At 43.7% G+C, this 18,284-nt stretch overlaps 1 protein-coding gene across 1 annotated transcript in view; it reads right to left on the reverse strand.

Annotated features, from left to right (window-relative positions):
• Positions 1-4,123: 4,123 nt before the first annotated feature.
• Positions 4,124-18,284, reverse strand: part of GTPBP2 (GTP binding protein 2) — a 14,715-nt gene continuing 554 nt past the window's right edge. The window contains exons 2-12 of the mRNA XM_015421488.1: positions 14,693-14,719; positions 13,961-14,145; positions 12,581-12,689; positions 10,987-11,184; positions 10,699-10,873; positions 10,169-10,388; positions 7,115-7,250; positions 6,725-6,783; positions 6,101-6,272; positions 5,479-5,643; positions 4,124-5,228 (exon numbers count right to left, since the gene is read on the reverse strand). Coding sequence (XP_015276974.1) covers positions 5,031-5,228; positions 5,479-5,643; positions 6,101-6,272; positions 6,725-6,783; positions 7,115-7,250; positions 10,169-10,388; positions 10,699-10,873; positions 10,987-11,184; positions 12,581-12,689; positions 13,961-14,145; positions 14,693-14,719 — 1,644 coding nt within the window. The 3' untranslated portion in view covers positions 4,124-5,030. The remainder of the gene's footprint in view (positions 5,229-5,478; positions 5,644-6,100; positions 6,273-6,724; positions 6,784-7,114; positions 7,251-10,168; positions 10,389-10,698; positions 10,874-10,986; positions 11,185-12,580; positions 12,690-13,960; positions 14,146-14,692; positions 14,720-18,284) is intronic.

Here is an 18,284-nt window from a genome sequence, read left to right on the forward strand (position 1 = left end):
GCTGAAGTTCACCTGGACAGCTGAAGCCTTAACTGTGTCTTATTCAAATATGCCTAATAAATTATTTCCAGCTGGTGCTTTGCAAGCTTTGGGAATTGCTAAGATTGTTGAAAAACAGCAGCTCAAGGTGATATCAGGATGTAACGTCGAGTTGCCACTCCAAGTGATGCTACATCCTTTTTGTTACTCTCTGGTATTTAAATGCCCATCTCATTATTTTCATGATGGAATAAAATAAACACTGTTCTTAAATGTGCTATTGTCTGATGATAACCTTGAGAGCAGCTGGGTTCAGACTGCCTAGCTCCTGGAAGAAATCAAGAAGTGTTATTCACTCACATTTCGCCAGCTTGACTGCGGCAAGAATATAGATTCTCTGATGAAATATAAATATTGCATTAGCCCTGTCCTGGATACAGTGAGTGGTAGAAGCTTTCCAGATGTTGCTGTGTTCTGTACAGCTGGACATGCCAGGGATTGGACTGATGACCTCCTGCATATCAAGAATGCAAATTATCCCTGCATTTTCATTCCGCAGGTGGATCTGTCTTAGTCTGTTGCAGCAAAATCAAAGAGAAGGGCAGTGGCACCTTGGTGATGGAGGAAAGGGCCATCAAGTCACAACCTGTAGGGTTTTCAAGGCAAGAGACATTCAGAGGTGGTTGGCCATTGCCTGCCTCTGCCTAGTGACCCTGGACTTCCTGGGTGGTCTCCCATCCAAGTACTAACCAGGGCCAATCCTACTTAGCTTCTGAAGTCTGACAAGATTGTGCTAGTCTGGCCCATCCAGGTCAGGGCAGTGGAAGTCCCCTTACAGTCCCCACATTTTGTTAGCTGTTATTCTCCAAGCATCTGGTGGTGAGCTGTAATTCATGGAAGCCTATGATGGGATAAATGTTGTCCGTCTTTAATGTGCCATTGGACATGACATCACTGTGTGGTATGTTCCTTTCCTCTGTTCTGAATGGAGAAGGAGTACCTGTTTCTGCTGCAATCAGCATTGCTTTTCTTTTGGCTTGTCTTCATTAAAACTGAGTTGGGTCCCTGGGACAGTAGACTGGCATTGTGAAGACCTCTTGGACACTGGGCAGAAGCAACTACCTGTTAACTACTTTGAGAAAGTCTCCGTTGATATTTCAAGTAAAAAGATATTTCAAGTAAAAAGTGATGTACCTAAAATAAATTTGAACATAGGGTTGGATTCAGATTATATTTTCCATTGCTTGAATGTTGTTTTCCTGTTCCTCCCCTCTTCTTGCAGCCTCCTGATCTTCATGAAACACTGCTGCTGGACGTAGGAGACCTTAAGGAAAGACAGGCTGCAGCAGGAAAGGGGAATAGGTGGTGACCCCCTAGGAGGAAGTTTATTAGTATGTAGCCAGCTCATTTATTTAGAGCTTCCAGCGTAGTTACTAGATTCCTGAATACATAGCACTTCAGGTCAGCGAACTGAAATCCATTGGAGATCACTCTTCATGAACTTTCAAGGCCATGTGTATCAATTACATTTTCTACATTAAGAAACCCTATAATTATACTGGCAATTAGCTATACTTTTCTGGTTGATAGGGTTGCCAGCAGCCTGGAGAAAAAGGTTTCCTGCCTTTTAAAGTGTTTTAATGGAATGTCCTTTAGCAGGTGACGGTAACTTACCACATCATGAAAAACATCACCTGCCCATTTCTTCTCATTAAACCTCTATTCAAGGGGTAGGACATTTTTTTTTTACTCCAGGATGTTGGCAATCCTTGTAGTGATCTATCCTGGGGTTGCATTCATAAGTTAAATATGTGTCAAGGGAAATGTTGCCTCAATTCCTGACACTGTTCTAAAGCGTGGATTATTTTGAGCTGAAAGGGCTAAGACCAGGAGCTCCTGACCAGCAACACATAAATAGGACAGTGGTTTAAGCTAGTGTGAGGTCATGATCCTCTGATGATGGATTGTTCAAGGAGGGTCCCAGTTGAATTATATACTGGGAACATTGCCGTTGGCTTTCATTTAAGGTGCATTATTGCATAGCAACAATAACAAAAGGAAGGAGTAAAGTAGCAGACATATACTTGCATGATTTTAGTTCCACTAAGACCTTGATCTGCATTTTCTGTTTCGGGAAATCATTGCAGAATATCTCCCCCTCTCTCCCCCATACTGTACTATTCTTGCCAATGTGATGATAGGAACTCCTTCAGTAAGAACACTAGTACTGGGAGTGCTTCAACGACCATTTGTTTGGTAGCATTTTCCCATAACAGAAACCACACGCAGGGTCACTAAACCAGTTAAGTGACACTGGAGTGTTATTAAGACACAGTTAAGTGACACTGGAGTGTTATTAAGACAAGGAAATGAGTCATAACAAGCAAGCAGAATGTGACACTCCATCCCCCTTCTTTATGTAGCAGCCAGCTAACTTCATTACTGAACTGTTTTGCTCTCTTCAGTGGCTTCTTCCCTCCATACCCAAATTGCTGTGCTCAGGCTGATAAGGTTCTCACACACATGCTGGGAAAGGTCAGATAGGCACGTAAACTGTGTACATTCCTTCATCGTGCAATAGGGATTTTGTAGGAAGCAACTTAAGATGTTGTTTTGCATGAAGTGGACAAAAACAAATTTTTCTTCCCCCCAAAATACTAGAACTCAAATGCACTGATGGGCAGTAGGTTCAGGATGGACAAAAGAAAATACTGCTTTACATGTGGAATTCGCTGCCAGAGGATGTAGTGATGGCCACAGGAATAGACAGCCTTAAAGGGGGATTAGACAGATTCATGGAGGTCTATCAATGGCTACTAGCTATGGTGCTGAGGGGAATCTCCACGTTCAGAGGCACTAACCTTCTGAATCCCAGAGCCAGGAGGCAACATCGGGAAGACCTCAGCCTCTGTGCCCTGTTGTTGGCAATCCAGAGGAACTGGTTGGCCATTGTGTAAGACAGGATGCTGGACCGCAGGGATCTTCTTATGTTCTTACGTTTATGAAGGAAAAGAGAGACATTCCAAAGCTGACACTTCCCAGCAGCATTACTGTTACACTGTTGCTACCTGTGTGAGTGTTTATTGTTTTTAATGTGATGAGTTTTGGACTTGGTTTCTTGTGATCCACCCTGAGACCGCTTTGGGAAGGCTGGAATAAAAATCTCAAAAACAAAAATAAATACTACAACCAAGTTATTATTCAATAAAACATCTTTATTTTGTACATTATATATAGACAGGAGATGAAAACACCTCCCTCCTTTTAAAGAATCCACACAAACAGTGAACATGAAAAGCATGGCACTGAGAACACTCACAATAGAAGGCAAGGGTAGGAGACAACCAAGTGTCAGCTTTTACAAGGGTCAAAACAGCACCTTGAATGTCTGCAATTGAAACAGTTCACTATAGCTCACAGTGATGCTAAAGCACTCCTTTGCTACCAGGCAGATTGGTGGCCATGTCAAACCTGATCAAGGGAGCCGTTAGGCCAGTTTCTTAAACGGGGTACAATCAAAAGTGCTGTGTACATGGGACCACGCTGATTAAGGGAGAGCCAGGAAAGACACTGCCTCCTAAGCCATGATACTCAGATTAAATTAACTGCTGTCTTTTTCCTCTCCCATTAAATGAGCGCAAATGTCTACAGTGAAAATAAAATAAGCACTGTCAGGAAGGAAAGTGATAATGGGTTCCAATTCTCTTTTAAAAAATCATAAGCCATTTGTTTACCTGTATGGTTCTATCAGCAGTCAAAAAGTATCTGTGCTGAACAGGACAAAGATGAAGCAAAACACGGTAACGGAAGGGGGAGTGTTTTAATATGGACCATTCTTCTCACTGCCATGTTGACTCATGGCTACTGCAACCCTTACTGTATCGGTAGCTAAAATATATAGGAATAATTACGCAAAAACATCATCAATTTTTGCCCTTCAAGAGGCACAGCCCTCTGCGTGCTTGAAAACTGTCCTACACCACTCATTCTGGGGCTACAGCTGCACCTGTACATTTTAGGTGTACAGATGGTTGTCGGTTAAGAACAACACTGACAAGCAAATCGCTGGAGTTAGTAGGGCTGAATGGGAGTCATAATAATTGCAGTCATGTGTCAAGCTTTCCTGGGATGGCCAAACAACAATTGCAGTCATGTGTCAAGCTTTCCTGGTATGGCCAAACAGCTCCTACTGGTTTGACCATATCAAATTAAGGCAGGTTTCTCAAGGAACACATTAGGCTTGGTTACCTATGGACTCCTCAGGGAAGCTGATCAGAGCATAAAGCCATCTCAGTTGAGACTGCCAACAGCAGAACCTCTGCTTATAAAACAGCCAGCAATATTGAGAGGCATGTGATCACCATACTTGGACTAGAGCTCCTTTAGGAAACCCCTTCACATATAGGGCACTCTTGTCAGCTCTACTGAGGAAGCAAGTAGCTGCTGATGAGGGAAAGAACAACTTCAAAGTCATGATATATCAGATAAAGTGGAAATTAGGCTACTAAAATTCAGCACACAAAACTGAGGAGCTATCAGATTAAAATGAAACCAGTAACAACTTTAAAATGACTAGAAAGGTCCTGGGCTGTACTGTGGCCAGTGCAAATCTTTCAGCTGTACAGCTCATCGATGACAATCTGAAAAGGCAGAGAACAGGACAATACAGGGACTGAGCCCAGTAGAGAGAAAGGGGTAAACTATTGCTGCCTTGCAGGTGGCAGAATTCCGCAGCTACAATCCAACACACTCAGAGCTTTGCCCTCTACTCAGAAATAACTTCCAACCAAAGTCAACAAAATCAGGTGTTGCCAGGGCTGGTAAAGACGCAGCCACTCATCTACTTCAGGGAAAGCAGGGATATGAAAGCAGCAGGTGAGATACAAACATGCTTAACTTGCTCCAGACAGTTCAGGAATCCTCTGCAGTATAGAAGAAGTGTGCTGATGTAAAAAGACTGGCCAGCAGCAACAGCAGCTCTGGGCGGTGTCTTGGAGGAGGCTCCTTCCCTCTATTGCTATCATCATGAGATCTCACAGATCTCATGCAAGTCAGAAACTGACCAGCCCAGAGCTTAGGCCTTCTTCTAAGCCATTCTCTCCAGTGGTGATCGCCTGGATGTATGTGACATGTCCAATACCTTTGGTAACTCCTTCACGGAACAGGAGCTTGGCTCCTATCTTCAAATACTCAGGATGTTTAATGAATCTGAAACGAACCACAGCCTTTTCTCCTGTCCGCAGCTTGTCCTGAATGAGAGGAGATGGTATGATTATAGGATAATAGCCAGCCTAGCTATTTAGCTTTGGGATTCTAGAAACCAGGAAGAAAAAGAAAGGTGGCCCACTGAGGATGTTTCAGTCCCAAGGTGCTGGAGAAACTGAAGGCATCTAAAGTGGAAGGCCTCGATGCAACTGACGGTTGCTGAAATGATGAGAGGGATAAGATGCTCAGTGAATTCCTGAGCAGATAGGAAGGCCTCCCTCTTCTCAGACCTACCTTTCCCTGGATCTTTTCCACGACTGCTGTCTGCCGCACATTGCCAACGTGCACTGTTACTTGGAATCCCTTCCGGAAAGTCGTGGCATGGAAGAGCAGAACAATTTCAGCTTCAAACACTGAGCAAATGGTGGGGTTCATCTCTGGGCTTACCATCACCATTCCCTAAGTGACAGTAAGACTGTTAGGCCACTCGTCTTGACAGCAGCACCCTTCCCATCCCATCCCATCCCATTGGCAATAAGACGGCTACTACCATCTTTCCTGATGTTCTTCAGTTGGAAGAAGCTGGCCTTTACTCAGGCTGACAAAGTGGAGGGACAACAGAGAAAATATGTACTGGAAGACATTCCAGGAGGGGAACAGGGCAAGTGAGAGGAAACCTAATTACTCATTTCTGCTCTACAGCTTTAAGTCTATTGTCAAGTTTAAGATTTCCATCTGGAGACTATTATTCCGCTATTCCCAACCTGAATCAAAATGCCTATTGGAAAAACAATCAGCATCTTCCAGAAGAACCACAGTCTGCAGCCCTTCACAGTATCCTCAACTCATGACACAGTTCCCAAGGGGGGGGGGGAGTCTTGAAACTATAGCTTCCAGAGATAAGAGGTGGACTCACTTTGCGCAGTAGTGAGCGATCAAAGTGTCCAAGAGCAAGTGTAGCAGCCTGCCCAGCCCGAAGTACACGGCACGCTGAACGGTTCCGCTGGATACTGCACACTTTCAGCTGGAGGAACTTGCCATCATCAGTTGGACCAACCACCAGATTTTCTCCCTCTCTACATATTCCACTGGCAAACGCACAAAATCAGGAGACCATATTTAGCTCCCAAACACAGGGAAAGCCATTCCTTTGTTGCCTGCCTTAGATACCCAAAACAACAGCTTCACTTTAAGAGAACATGTGAGTCTTACATTCTCCAAACAGACAGCACAGCTATCTGTACAGATGGACATACAGGACCTTTTAAGAAATAGCTTCACCGTCGCTTCTGTCTTTGCAGTGAAACTGATCTCCTTTACTCACAGGTGAAACATCTTTAAAATTAAAACATTTTTATTCTCCTTCTCCCCACCAAAACAGGGGACCCAAGAGAGTGGCATATAGAGCATTCCTAGGTCTACAATGTGAAAGGGAAATGTTCAGCTAGATGGCCAATCCTCCTTGGAAGGCCTAAAGCTCTTTGCATTCCCTCCCTATCCATGCCAACCCCTAAGACTTTGTGCATGGAGCAGCACCCACCTTGACAGAGTTCCTCCAACGACAGTGCCCACCTCAGGAACTGTGTAGATTTCATCCACCTGCAATCAGACAGGAACAAGCAGTTCAGACTTGCTATATAACTGCAGCAACTGAGATAAGAGTCAACAATCTGTCCCTTCTTCGGAGTTTCAATACATGGCCTCCCTCTCCCAGGACTCAGGAACAGTTCCTAGGTGTTTTAATCAGAGCTGAAAAACGCTGGGAACCAATTAAATTCTAGCAGGAACATAAGTGAAATCTATTTCCTTATAAAAATTAAGACTCATGATTCCCATGGATCACCCTCCTTCCACCTCTAAATGCAGGGAATTCAAGAGCTGCTTGCCTTTGCACACAACGGAGGTAGTCAAAGAAGAGATCCTCGTGTACCTGAAATTCAGTAAGCTGCTGCATTAGATCTTCTTGCTCTTTGCTGTTTGTAAGAGGAGGAAGGATGTTGAGGAAAACTTTCAGGAGATCCAGGTTCTCTCCAGAAACACTGGATAGGGTGAAGATCGGAGTGATGCTGCCAACACACAAGAAAGAATTCATCTGGTGGCTAAAGAAACCACCAGTCTGTTGTGGAGCAGATCATCCTAAAGCAAACTACAGTAAAATCTTTCGTTATCCACAATACCCAGTTAACTGGCACTGCTCGGCGGGCAAGCTCCTCCCCCTTAGCCAGCACATCCCTATGTCTTTGGGCATGTGCACCACTCCCACCTCTCCAGCCGGGCAGTCTGGCGTTTGCCTCTTCCAACAGGCAGCACTGCCATCGGACATTCTCAGGTACCTCCTTTCTCCTCAACCTGCCTTGGGCTTTCAGGAGCTACTCTGCTGGAGGGCTCCCAGTCAACTGGCTCGCTTGTCTTCCTGCTGCATAGGATGGCTCCATAGCAAGAGGAAGGGTCCCACCAGGCATGCGGGCTGTCATTGTGGCATTCCCAATGGGGTGTTGTATGGCTGCTGAAAATTCCTCTGGGTAGGAGTAGGGCAGAGCAGTGTTAGATTATTTGGCACATTTGATTAACCACCAACTCCCGTTCCCAGGAGCGCTGGATAACCAAGCTTTTACTACACATGAAATTGATCCAGATGGATTACACCAGCCCTGAGTTCATAAGAATTCTTTTCAGATGAGTTATTACTTATGGGCTGGGAAGCATTTTCAGATGCAGCATAATAATGATAATTCCAGCTGGGAGACAACTGTATAGCTTAGCTTGTACAAGTAAATAAGCTGTGACCATGAGTTTCCACAGCACAGGTGAGCAAATCCATCAGTTCCCATCGCTGTTCTGAGAGCATCAATGGGAGACCAAGAAAGTCAGAGCAGAACAATTCACAGAACCCTGCTGAAGATGCTGCATGCAGCACTGATGGGTAAACTCGGGTCATTTCCTGCAGGAGCACACCGGAGCGGAGCTCCGGCAGTAAAGAGCCCAGGGGGCGGGCACATGCAACAAGCCCCACCCCCTGCTCCCAGCAGCCCTCAGTTAGAGCAAGAAGCAGCCAGGTAAGTTGCAGAGCCCCCCCCCCAGTCCAAAACAGTCCAGTGGCACTTTTGAGACCAAGTTTTATTCAGGTACAAGCTCTCCCTCCTCTGCGAGGACAGATGTGCACGTTCCCCCCCCCCAAATAGCTAGCAATCCAAAACAGTCCAGTGGAGCCTGAGCGGTGGGTGTTGCCTTCTGACATACTTCCAGTGATGTCAGAGGGTGTGGCGTATGCAAATAAGTTATGCTAATGAGTTGTGCTAATGAGCTCCTGCACTTCTTTTTCTATGAAATGACCCCTGGGTAAACTGATACGTATTCTGTAGCCCCTCAAAAATACGGGCGGGGGGGGGATGCAACACAGGACTTGATACACAGATCCTTGAAAATCTCAGCTTTCTGTTCTCGTTTGAGGCATGTTTCTAGCATTTATGACTAGAGTCATAATGGCCTCTGAAAACAAGTTGTTCCCCTCTTCCCCTTCCTTCTTGCTGTCCTTGCCTGAGAAGCAGAGGGCAGTGGAGAGGGCTTGCCCCACTTGCCTTCTCCCTCCTCTTCTCTGGGTAATGTGTCATCAATGTTCTCTCTAATTTCCCCCCCTACTGAGCAGAGCAGTTCACATCCTGAGAAGAATTGTAACTGCTGTAATCTTCCAATGGGCAATGGGCAGTGCAGGACCCTGCGTGGCTCCAGACTGCTGCTGAGCGGGGCTTCCTATGCTAATGAGTGGCTGCCCAGGCACACAGCTTAGAGGGGACACTGCATGTCACCTGTTAAGCTGTGTCCTTCCTCTTTCTACCCACAGCTTGAGTCATGGATATGGGTGGTATGCTTTGGGATGTCCATGAGTGCTGGTCTCTCACACCCCCGCCCTCCAGCCAGCTAACTGCCTGTAGCTCAGTCAGGAGTTCTTGGGCTGTGTGTGACTGAGCAGTCAGGAACTCTGAGTGAGATTCTTTGACCACAGGCTGAGATCTTTAAAATCAAAAGATCTTTATTTACTAAAATATACTCTTAACTCACTGGAGTACAAGGCACTGGAAAACTATATGTATTACAGAAATCTATTACGGAACTAAGAAAAGATTATACAGTTGCTAAGTTACCTTGGCATTCCCTTCCCTGGAATGGTAAGCCTCCAAGAACTCTGAAAACAGAGGCGGATCCCAGACAGACGTCACTCCATTTGTTCCCTGTTTGTGGCCCTTGCCTTGCACGGCTAACAGGGTGTGCAGACCTTTTAACGCTTCCTATCCTCGTTTGGAGGGTTAAACTTAACCTATCAGGAAACTGGGAGTTGTTTTCCCACGTGCACCTTTTCTCCCATCAAGATGCACGTCCAAAGGAAAAGGGGCAGCGCGTCACCAAACAGAGACACTCAGTACAGCTGCAGGGTTTTCTGAACTTGTGGGGACCAGCTTGAAGGAACAGGAAGGACTTGCAAATTCATTCCTTCACAGCAGGCAAGCAAGTGTGGGGACAGTGCTTGGTGAAGTTCTAATACAGTGTTCCCTCTAAGCTGAGTTAGTGTGAGCTAGCTCACAGTTTTTTAGCCTCCAGCTCACACATTTTTGTCTTAGCTCGGGAAGGAGGGCTCCAGAGCAACCTAAGTTATGCAGTAGTCAAATCGCTCGCTCACAACTTCAATGCCAGTCGCTCACAATGTAGAATTTTTGCTCACAAGACTCCAGAACTTAGAGGGAACATTGGTTCTAAATACAGTTATCGGGCAGCTAGTGCATTTAAGCTCAGTGGAACTTGCATCCAAATAAAGATGCACTGGATCATAGGGAACAAGGTCCCATCTGCTTCTTCACGAACCATTGACGTCAGCCCTCACATTTTCACTGCTACTGGGCCAGCACTGGACTTATCTTTTTCCTCCTCCAACGATCTAGTCACAGTTGTCCCATAACCTTTCCCTCCCAACTTCTAAAACAATCCTTACTTGGGAGACTGTGCAAACTGCTGTGCTGCTGTGACAGCATCATCATCTGATGTGACTAGCAAGGGGAGCTTGTTGCAACCAGGCTGCTTCAGGATCCTCTCCAGCTGCTTTACTGTCCGTTCCACAGTGGCTTTTGAGCACAAGTCTACTTTGCTAATGACTATGAAGAAAGGGACCTTGAGGGCCATAGCCAAGCCTAGATGCTCTCGGGTTGTACCTGCTGTAAGAGACAGGATGTTGGAAAAGACAAGGTGAGAGAAGGTAGGGATATTAAAATTAGTTACATGTGACACTCTGGGATCAACCTGCCGAAAACATTTGCTATAGATCATCATGGAGATGGCACCAACATAATCTCGTAGCCTATACAACCTGATGAAAGATGCTTAAAATGTGCACAGGTATTTCTGTGCTACCAAGGGTCAATTTTGTCCCAGTCTTTTTTACTGGCCAAACATAATCTTTGAATGAGATGTTATGGCAGTACCCTAAAAATCTCTATGACTGATGAAATGAGAACATGCATTTACCAATTCCAGTATTGGCGCTAACCACCAGCATGGCAAAGTCTGGGCAGTAACTTGTGAGTCCAAAGATGGTGGTTTTCAGGTACTTGTGATGGCCAGCCAGGTCAATGAAGGTGATCATCTTGGAGGAACCCTCACAGATCTCCTCAGCTGTCCGTGAGTCACTGTAATTTACTACCTAGAAGTCAAAATAAACAGCTTACGAGCGTTCATAAAGGCAAGGACAAAAGCATCCTTTGTATCCAGAGGAGTAAAATAGCAACTCAACACCAAACACCTTGAGACCCCTACCTCTCCTTTGCTGTTGAAGCCAAGAATTTCAAAGCTGATGCTGGATGTCCTCCCTGACTGGATCTCATGCAGGTGCCGGAACAGATTGAGACGAGCTCTGCCTCGCCCATTATCCAGCTCTCCCTGTGTCAGGACACCTAGTAGAGTTGACTTGCCAGAATCCACATTCCCAAGCACAGCTACTCGCAAATCTAAGAACTTATGGGGGGAAAAGGTTGAGCTACAGAGATTTGTTTGTAAACAGAATGCAATAATAGAGATGGGTGTTTCTGAGGTGCAAATTCTGACTTGGGCTTTGTCTTGCAAACTGATCTGCCAAGGCATTCAGCGGTACTTTTGGCAATATGCATAATAATCTGTGATACCACAGCACTGTTTCCAAGAATTTAGAATCAGCTATTTTGTCCTCCAAACTGAGTAAGGTCTAGAAGGTGGCACTCAGAAAATGAAACGCCTTCTAAGACTTTCTCAGCCAAAATCTCCTTCAGTGACTCTCCATATTAGAGGGCACCAGTGTTCCCTCTAAGCTGAGTTAGTGTGAGCTAGCTCACAGGTTTCTAGCCTCTGGCTCACACATATTTGTCTTAGCTCAGGAAGGAGGGCTCCGGAGCAAACTAATTTATGCAGGAGCCAAATCGCTCGCTCACAACTTTAATGCCAGTGGCTCACAGAGTAGAATTTTTGCTCACAAGACCCCACAGCTTAGAGGGAGCATTGGAGGGCACTGAAACCAAAGTGAGCTGTTATATTAGCAGTCAGACCCTTCTTCTCGCTGACACGGCCTGGCCCAAAATGACACAAAATGGATGTCAGTCAGAAACAAACCTGGATATGTAGTTTAGAAGTGTGAAGAGTGGCTGGCTAACTAACATCCTCCTCCATGCCCCAGAGAGATGCATAATTTAGGACAATGGGTCTCCCAAGAACCTGTTGACTCACCTTGGACTAATCTCATCAACACCCAGTCTGACTTCCTTGCAGCCATTTACCCTAATTAAGCAACACTTAATTCTGTTATCCAAACCTAGTAGCTTTTCCCATTCAGTACTTTCAGGGCCATCAATTTACTCCTATAGCCCACCTCAGAAAAACCCATCAAGCCTCCCCATCTTTTTGTCCAAATCAGGAAAAACCCATTAAGTTATTGTTTTTTGGGTGAATACGTCAGCTTGTCTCAGGAAACATTTTGCCTTATATCAAGAGCACCTAGCCATCAGTACAGTGTTGTGTGTTCTTTAATCCATACTCACACCCCCAATCCATTGGTTCGTCTCTTTGTGAAACGCTGGTTGTTTTGCTGCTGCCTCCAAGGACCTCTTCCTTCAAGATTGGTTATTATAGCCATCCCCGAATTGCTTTCCCCCTCTCCTTCCTGATTTCCTCTTAGCTAGCCTTGTGTGTGTCTTCAGTGTGTGTGTGTGCTCATTTTTATTTTCTTTCAATAAAAAAACCTTTCCCGTTTATTTTGAGAGTTTTCTTAAGGAAAAAATCCCAGTAAACATTGGTGGAGAGCCCAGTTACCCACCTCTTGCTCTGTCTCCTTAAGTTAATTCCTCCAATTAAATAGGAGACTGCCTCTTTGGGTAACAGTTACCTGCTGGTTATCTGGGACCTTTCGGACAAGAACCTCCGTTATCTTCCTGGGAATGTCACTGTCATAATCCACCTCTCTTTCTCGTAGCACAGTGATATCAGCTCCCACTCTGCAAATGGCAAAACAGAAAACCCAAAGACATTAGTGAATTATATTCAAGAAACTCTCCAGGAGGCAAAGAAACAAACAATTTTTGCAGTGCTTTTCTATTTTTATTGATTTTATTGACAGATACAGGGGATAGTTTGACTCCTTTCTTTCTTGACAACAGAACTTAACACCTATTAACATTAGATATCAGCATATTTACCAGTTTCACAGGGTTTTATTTACATTTTGGTATCTTAATTTTAAAATTTAAGGATTCTGGTAACATATAGCACTAGGCTCTGTTTTCAGAGTTCCTGGAGGCTTACAACCATTCCAGGGAAGGGAATCCCAAGGTAACATAGCGAGAGTATGATCTTTCCTTGGTTCTGTAATAAATAGAGGAATTACACAAGAGGGGGAGGTACTCCTGTTGACATGAAATCACTGGACATGGTGACAGATAAGACTCTCACCATGTCAAAGTGAAGTACGTAGAACTAGGTAAAACAAGGTGTGCTTCTATATTAAGTTTCTGTAGTTCTCATTTCGTAAACCTCATTAAAATGAATTCATCAGAAACTATCCAGAATTTGGCTTCTTTTCCAACACATATGAGCTCTTGTTGTAGGAGGAAATGGTATGGGGAGGGGAGAGGAACAACTCTCCTGCTACAACTGTGATATGCTTCTTGACGCACATAAGGAATATAGTAATATGAGAAAATGTCCTTAGTGCAAAGGCCCTAGTCACTCAGGTACTATTTTTCTGCCCCGGCCCCAGCCCGGTGGAACGTACTCTTGACTGAGATAAGAGCCCTGCGGGATCTGTTACAGTTTTGCAGGGCCTGCAGAACAGAGCTGTTCCACCAGGCCTTTGGTCGAGGCAGCAGGCGTCCACCAGCTGGCCTCCTTGTTGCAGCCCCAGTGGTCTGCCGCTATTAACAAGACTTCTATGGCTCGGCGCCGGCTCATTCGCTCCCGGATGTGGGAACTGTGATCTGAAATCTGTTGCAAGCCCACTTTTAACTGGGTTTTTAAATTGTTTTTAATGTTAGATATTTATTTATTCTGAACTACTGAAGACTGTAATCTATTGTAATCTACTGCTGTGACCCACCCTGAGCCCGCTTGCGGGAAGGTCCGGCTAGAAATCAAAATAAATAAATACTAGAAGTGCTTTCCTAGGTTGGAAACTTTCTGTGGGATGACAAGACAAGGCCCCAGACCATTTCTGGAAATAACGCAGCATAGTTGGTTTGCCTTGGCTCAGAAGCAGGACAGATACACATACTTCTCAGCCATCCGCCGCAGCGTTTTGAGAGAGGCGCGCATCTCCTCTTCTGACAGTCCCACCAGCAGCCCGTTGTCCTCTACACCAATCTGGTACACTGCCTCACCACGGCCTTCTTGTAGACGCCACTTCATCTGCGTTACTAGATGTTCAAAGCGGTACTGGGAAGGATTAACTAGTTTCAGCTGCCCAAAAGAAGAAGTGATTACAGTCAGCAAGGGGACCCCTTCACAAGAGCAAGCTGTTTGTGAACGTGTGTGATTTCTTCACTAGAATTCATGCCCATTTTTACACAAGCCATTAATATGGTCAAAGGATTTTTCAGCTTTATTTTTATTAAAATCTCTTGCCCAGAGTAACTCCACTAAATGAGTTCAGATGGAGCAGTTACATTCCAGGCAGCTAAATAAAGGAGCAATATATAACTGAGCAACACATTTGACAGTTTTTCAAAAGAGAAAATAAAAGAAGAAAGGAAGTTCTTTGTTGGCTTAACATCCAAGTTTTAAGATAAATTCACAAATACAAACATGCATTTGTGACGGCCAGCAAAAAAGTTTTTGATAATGATGTTCTTGTTTTACTTTAATGCTTCCAATTTTAAAAAAATATATGTATTTTGAAGCATGCCCCAATTGCTAAGTAGTATTTGACTACATTCATCATATTTCAATAGGGAATTTTTAAACTAAAGAATTGTAACCTTGCAAGCTCCTCCCACAAGAGGCTCACCTTGTATTCTATGTTCCCATCTTCCGCCTAGTTAAAAGAAAAGACACAAGTTAGTGATCCCTACACACCTTGGCCTTTAATATACCTCTTGACCTCACATTTGATAGCTTAGGAAAGCCAGGTCTTAGCAATGATCGGTTTGGACAAAACCACTTAAACCCAAATATAATAATAGATCATATATACACACACACACAACATGAAACCAGCATCCATTTTACACATGCCTCTCATTAGTACAATCCCGGAAACAGTTCTGCTCAGGACACTATTGTTATGTTCAGTAAACAAAACAGCCTATTAACATTTATTTTGAATGCCACAAGGGTCGAAAATGACCATATAACAGCAGTTATGATGAGAACCTCAGAAACCATTCTCTCCAGGGTAGACCTCAAGCAAGTATAGCCTGAGTGGGAGACAGAACTAATAACTAGCTTGTGGCCGAGGAAACTGCAAAGCATTACAGCAGCTCTAGTGGCAAAGTTACACTTCTGACCTTCCCTTCAGGCAGTCAAGAGTCCCCCCCCCCTCCCAGAAGACAGGGCTACCTACCCATAGAACTACCTACCCATTTGTTAACCACTTCATACATCATCCAAGAAAAGACTGGAATCAATTTCTAAAGAGCAGGTATGTCTGAATCACATCCTGCTAATCTTGGTTCAGAGGTCTTCCAAACAGGATTGGTCTATGGTAAAAGCCAAGAATTCTCAGGCAAGGTGCAATAAAACAGACTGGCAGCAGCATGAAAACAGAACTGCTCAAGTTCAATTTCTTCCTGAAAAGTGCTTTCTTCTCTGGAAGTAAACATAAGTCTCTTCCCAATTATAGCTTCTTGCTATGAGCAGATTTGGAGTTCTTTGTCTACAGCAGACTTGTTTTCTAGCTCAGAGCCTGAGAATGGCAAAAAAGAAAAGAAAAACCTAAGAATGGCACAGCAAGCAATATCCTAGAATCCTCCCTGGAAATGAAACCAGTATGAAGAATGAGGAGGACTTCCCTTGCCTACCTTTTATTGTGTTTATGAAGCATCAACTCCCCACCCCCACCCGTTTAAGTTTGGGGAAAATCATTGTCAAAACTCTAGATGAAAATCCACACTTTATTTTTTATTTATTTATTTATTTATTAGATTTATATACTGCCCTTCCCAAGTGGGCTCAGGGGAGTGAACAACAATTAGATAATACACTTAAAACAATGTGGTAACAATTTACATATAATTATCATAAAATACCATGTAACCATAAAACAATCAGATGACCAATCAAAATCAGGCCAGTGATGAAAACTGGCCAGAAAAGCTGGACCGGAAGAACTAAGGCCAGAGAGCTGGGGGGGGGGGAGAGGTTGTTTTTTATTCATTACCCACTGAGGCTGTAGTGGAAGTGATACAGAAAATGACAAGCACAGACTTGCTTGCAAATGTTATCTGAGGGCAGCAAAGAAGTGGAAATCTCAGTGATCTGTCCAATGCTGCTACCTGATGAGATTTGGCTCACTACCCAAAATCTAGGATAATAATTATAAAACTCATATCTTAAATAGCTCACTAAGTATCTCATTGGCTTGAACTATTAGGAAGTGCTGAAAAGAGAAAAGCACTGGATGAAGATACCATACGGCTTTACTATAAGGCATCCCAAGTTGCTTGTACTCGCAAAACATTTTAAGAATGGTTTATCTACTACCACTCAGCATCATATTCCTAGGGCTGCCTTTGACAATGAACCAAAAATTTTCAAGTGGTAGAGAATGCTGCTGCTTGCTCATTAACAGGTATGAACTGGCAAGAATACATTACACCGATTCCAAAACACCTGCATTGATCATTGGCTTACTTTTGAGCCCAACTCAACCTGCAAGATTTGACCTTTAAAATCCTACATGGCCTGGGGCCCATTTCTGGGTACATCCACTTTATATGAACCTTCTAGGGTTTTAAGATCCACCAGTGAGACAGCTCCAAGGGCCATTTTTTGGGAACTGAGATTAGTTTCTATTAAGAACAGCCTTTTCAGAATGTATTCCTTTAAGGGCCTATCTGTTCATTAACCTAGTTTCGGAGACAAGTGGAAAAAAATTCTGCCAAGTGTATGGGATTTAACTACATATGTGCTTTTACTGTTTTTACTGTTACTTTTACTGTTACTTTGTTTCTGAGAAGTTTTAATACTTTTTAAATTAAAAGATAAATGTTTAAACTGTTTTATGTAAATTGCCTTGGAATAATGCACGTTTAAAAGCCAAACAGAACTCTGCTGAACAAATAAAATTACACCATCATGGCACAGAGTCATCACAATATACATTCTTTTATATAAATCTTGCCCATCATAATAATGGACATTTCACTCTATGAAAATAAGCTATGAGAAAGAACTTCACAACTGGACAATCATAGTTATGCATTAGCCTCTGATAATTCTAATGAGAATGTAGCCTGATCTTCAGTGATATTAATTCACTGGAGAATCCAGGACAGCAAAGATGTTTCATGTGGCTCCTGGCTGCAGTTCTTACAAAAACAGTAGGTGGGTTGTACAGAGCAAATCCTGTACACAAGCAATGAATTTACTGAACAGAGCGATCTTATCCAGCTGATGCAATGCACTGTCATCTATAGTAACCCAGTACTGAGCAAGTGCCCACAGAAAACTACCAAAGATGTGGCTATATCTGAAAACAAAGCCACCCACTGGCAGTGAAGGTGGGAGAGGAATTCAATCTGATGAGCCTTTCTCTTGCAGTCTGAAGTGGTACAAGTCTGACAGGTTGACAACCTCAATGAGAACTATGTCCCATGTGGCTATAAATCTCTTTCCCATCTATTAGCTTTCTGTATGAGAATGCTTCGGGGCTCGTAGAGAAGCATTCTACTATATAAATAGTACATCCCAGACACAATTTACTGCCTCAGTGCAAACTAAACTAGCTTTCCTGGGACTACCTACACCTTTCATCAAAACACACATACATATGCTAAACATCTCTGCCAAATATTTTCAGCATGAACTACTACAGAAAATTAATTTTGATGTAATCATTTCCTAGTCTTATGGACACAACCTACCACATCTGATTGGTTGCCTGCATTTGAAGTAACAAGTGTATGAACCAACTTAAGTGCAACTTTAGTGAGTCAGACAATAGTCAGCATAACAACAACATAAGGAAGATCAAAATATTATTATAAGAAAACATCAATAGCGCTCAGGTTCACTCTTGCCAACCGACAAAGCCACATTACCAGAACTACTGAAGTTTCCCCCTAATACAGGGATGCCAAAAGAAGCTTCAAATTGTGCCTGACATCCATTATGTCATTACTACTAACGCGACAGATAAACATCGGAGAAAACCAAGCAACAGAGGAAACAAAAGTATGTCAAATCACGTAGTGGGAACGATAGCTTGGAATACAACCGGCGTAAAACAGGAGGAAGACCGGGGAGAAAAATCACTGCAGTCCAACAACACCACCAGACCTACACATTCCAAACAGATCGTAGGAACATATAACTACCAAGTCAAATTACTTCAAACGATGCTTCCTCGGATAAGATACACCACCCCTGAAAGATTTTAT

The sequence above is a fragment of the Gekko japonicus genome, unplaced genomic scaffold, assembly GCF_001447785.1.
Source record: "Gekko japonicus isolate JY-2015 unplaced genomic scaffold, Gekko_japonicus_V1.1 scaffold1012, whole genome shotgun sequence".
Lineage (NCBI taxonomy): Eukaryota > Metazoa > Chordata > Lepidosauria > Squamata > Gekkonidae > Gekko > Gekko japonicus.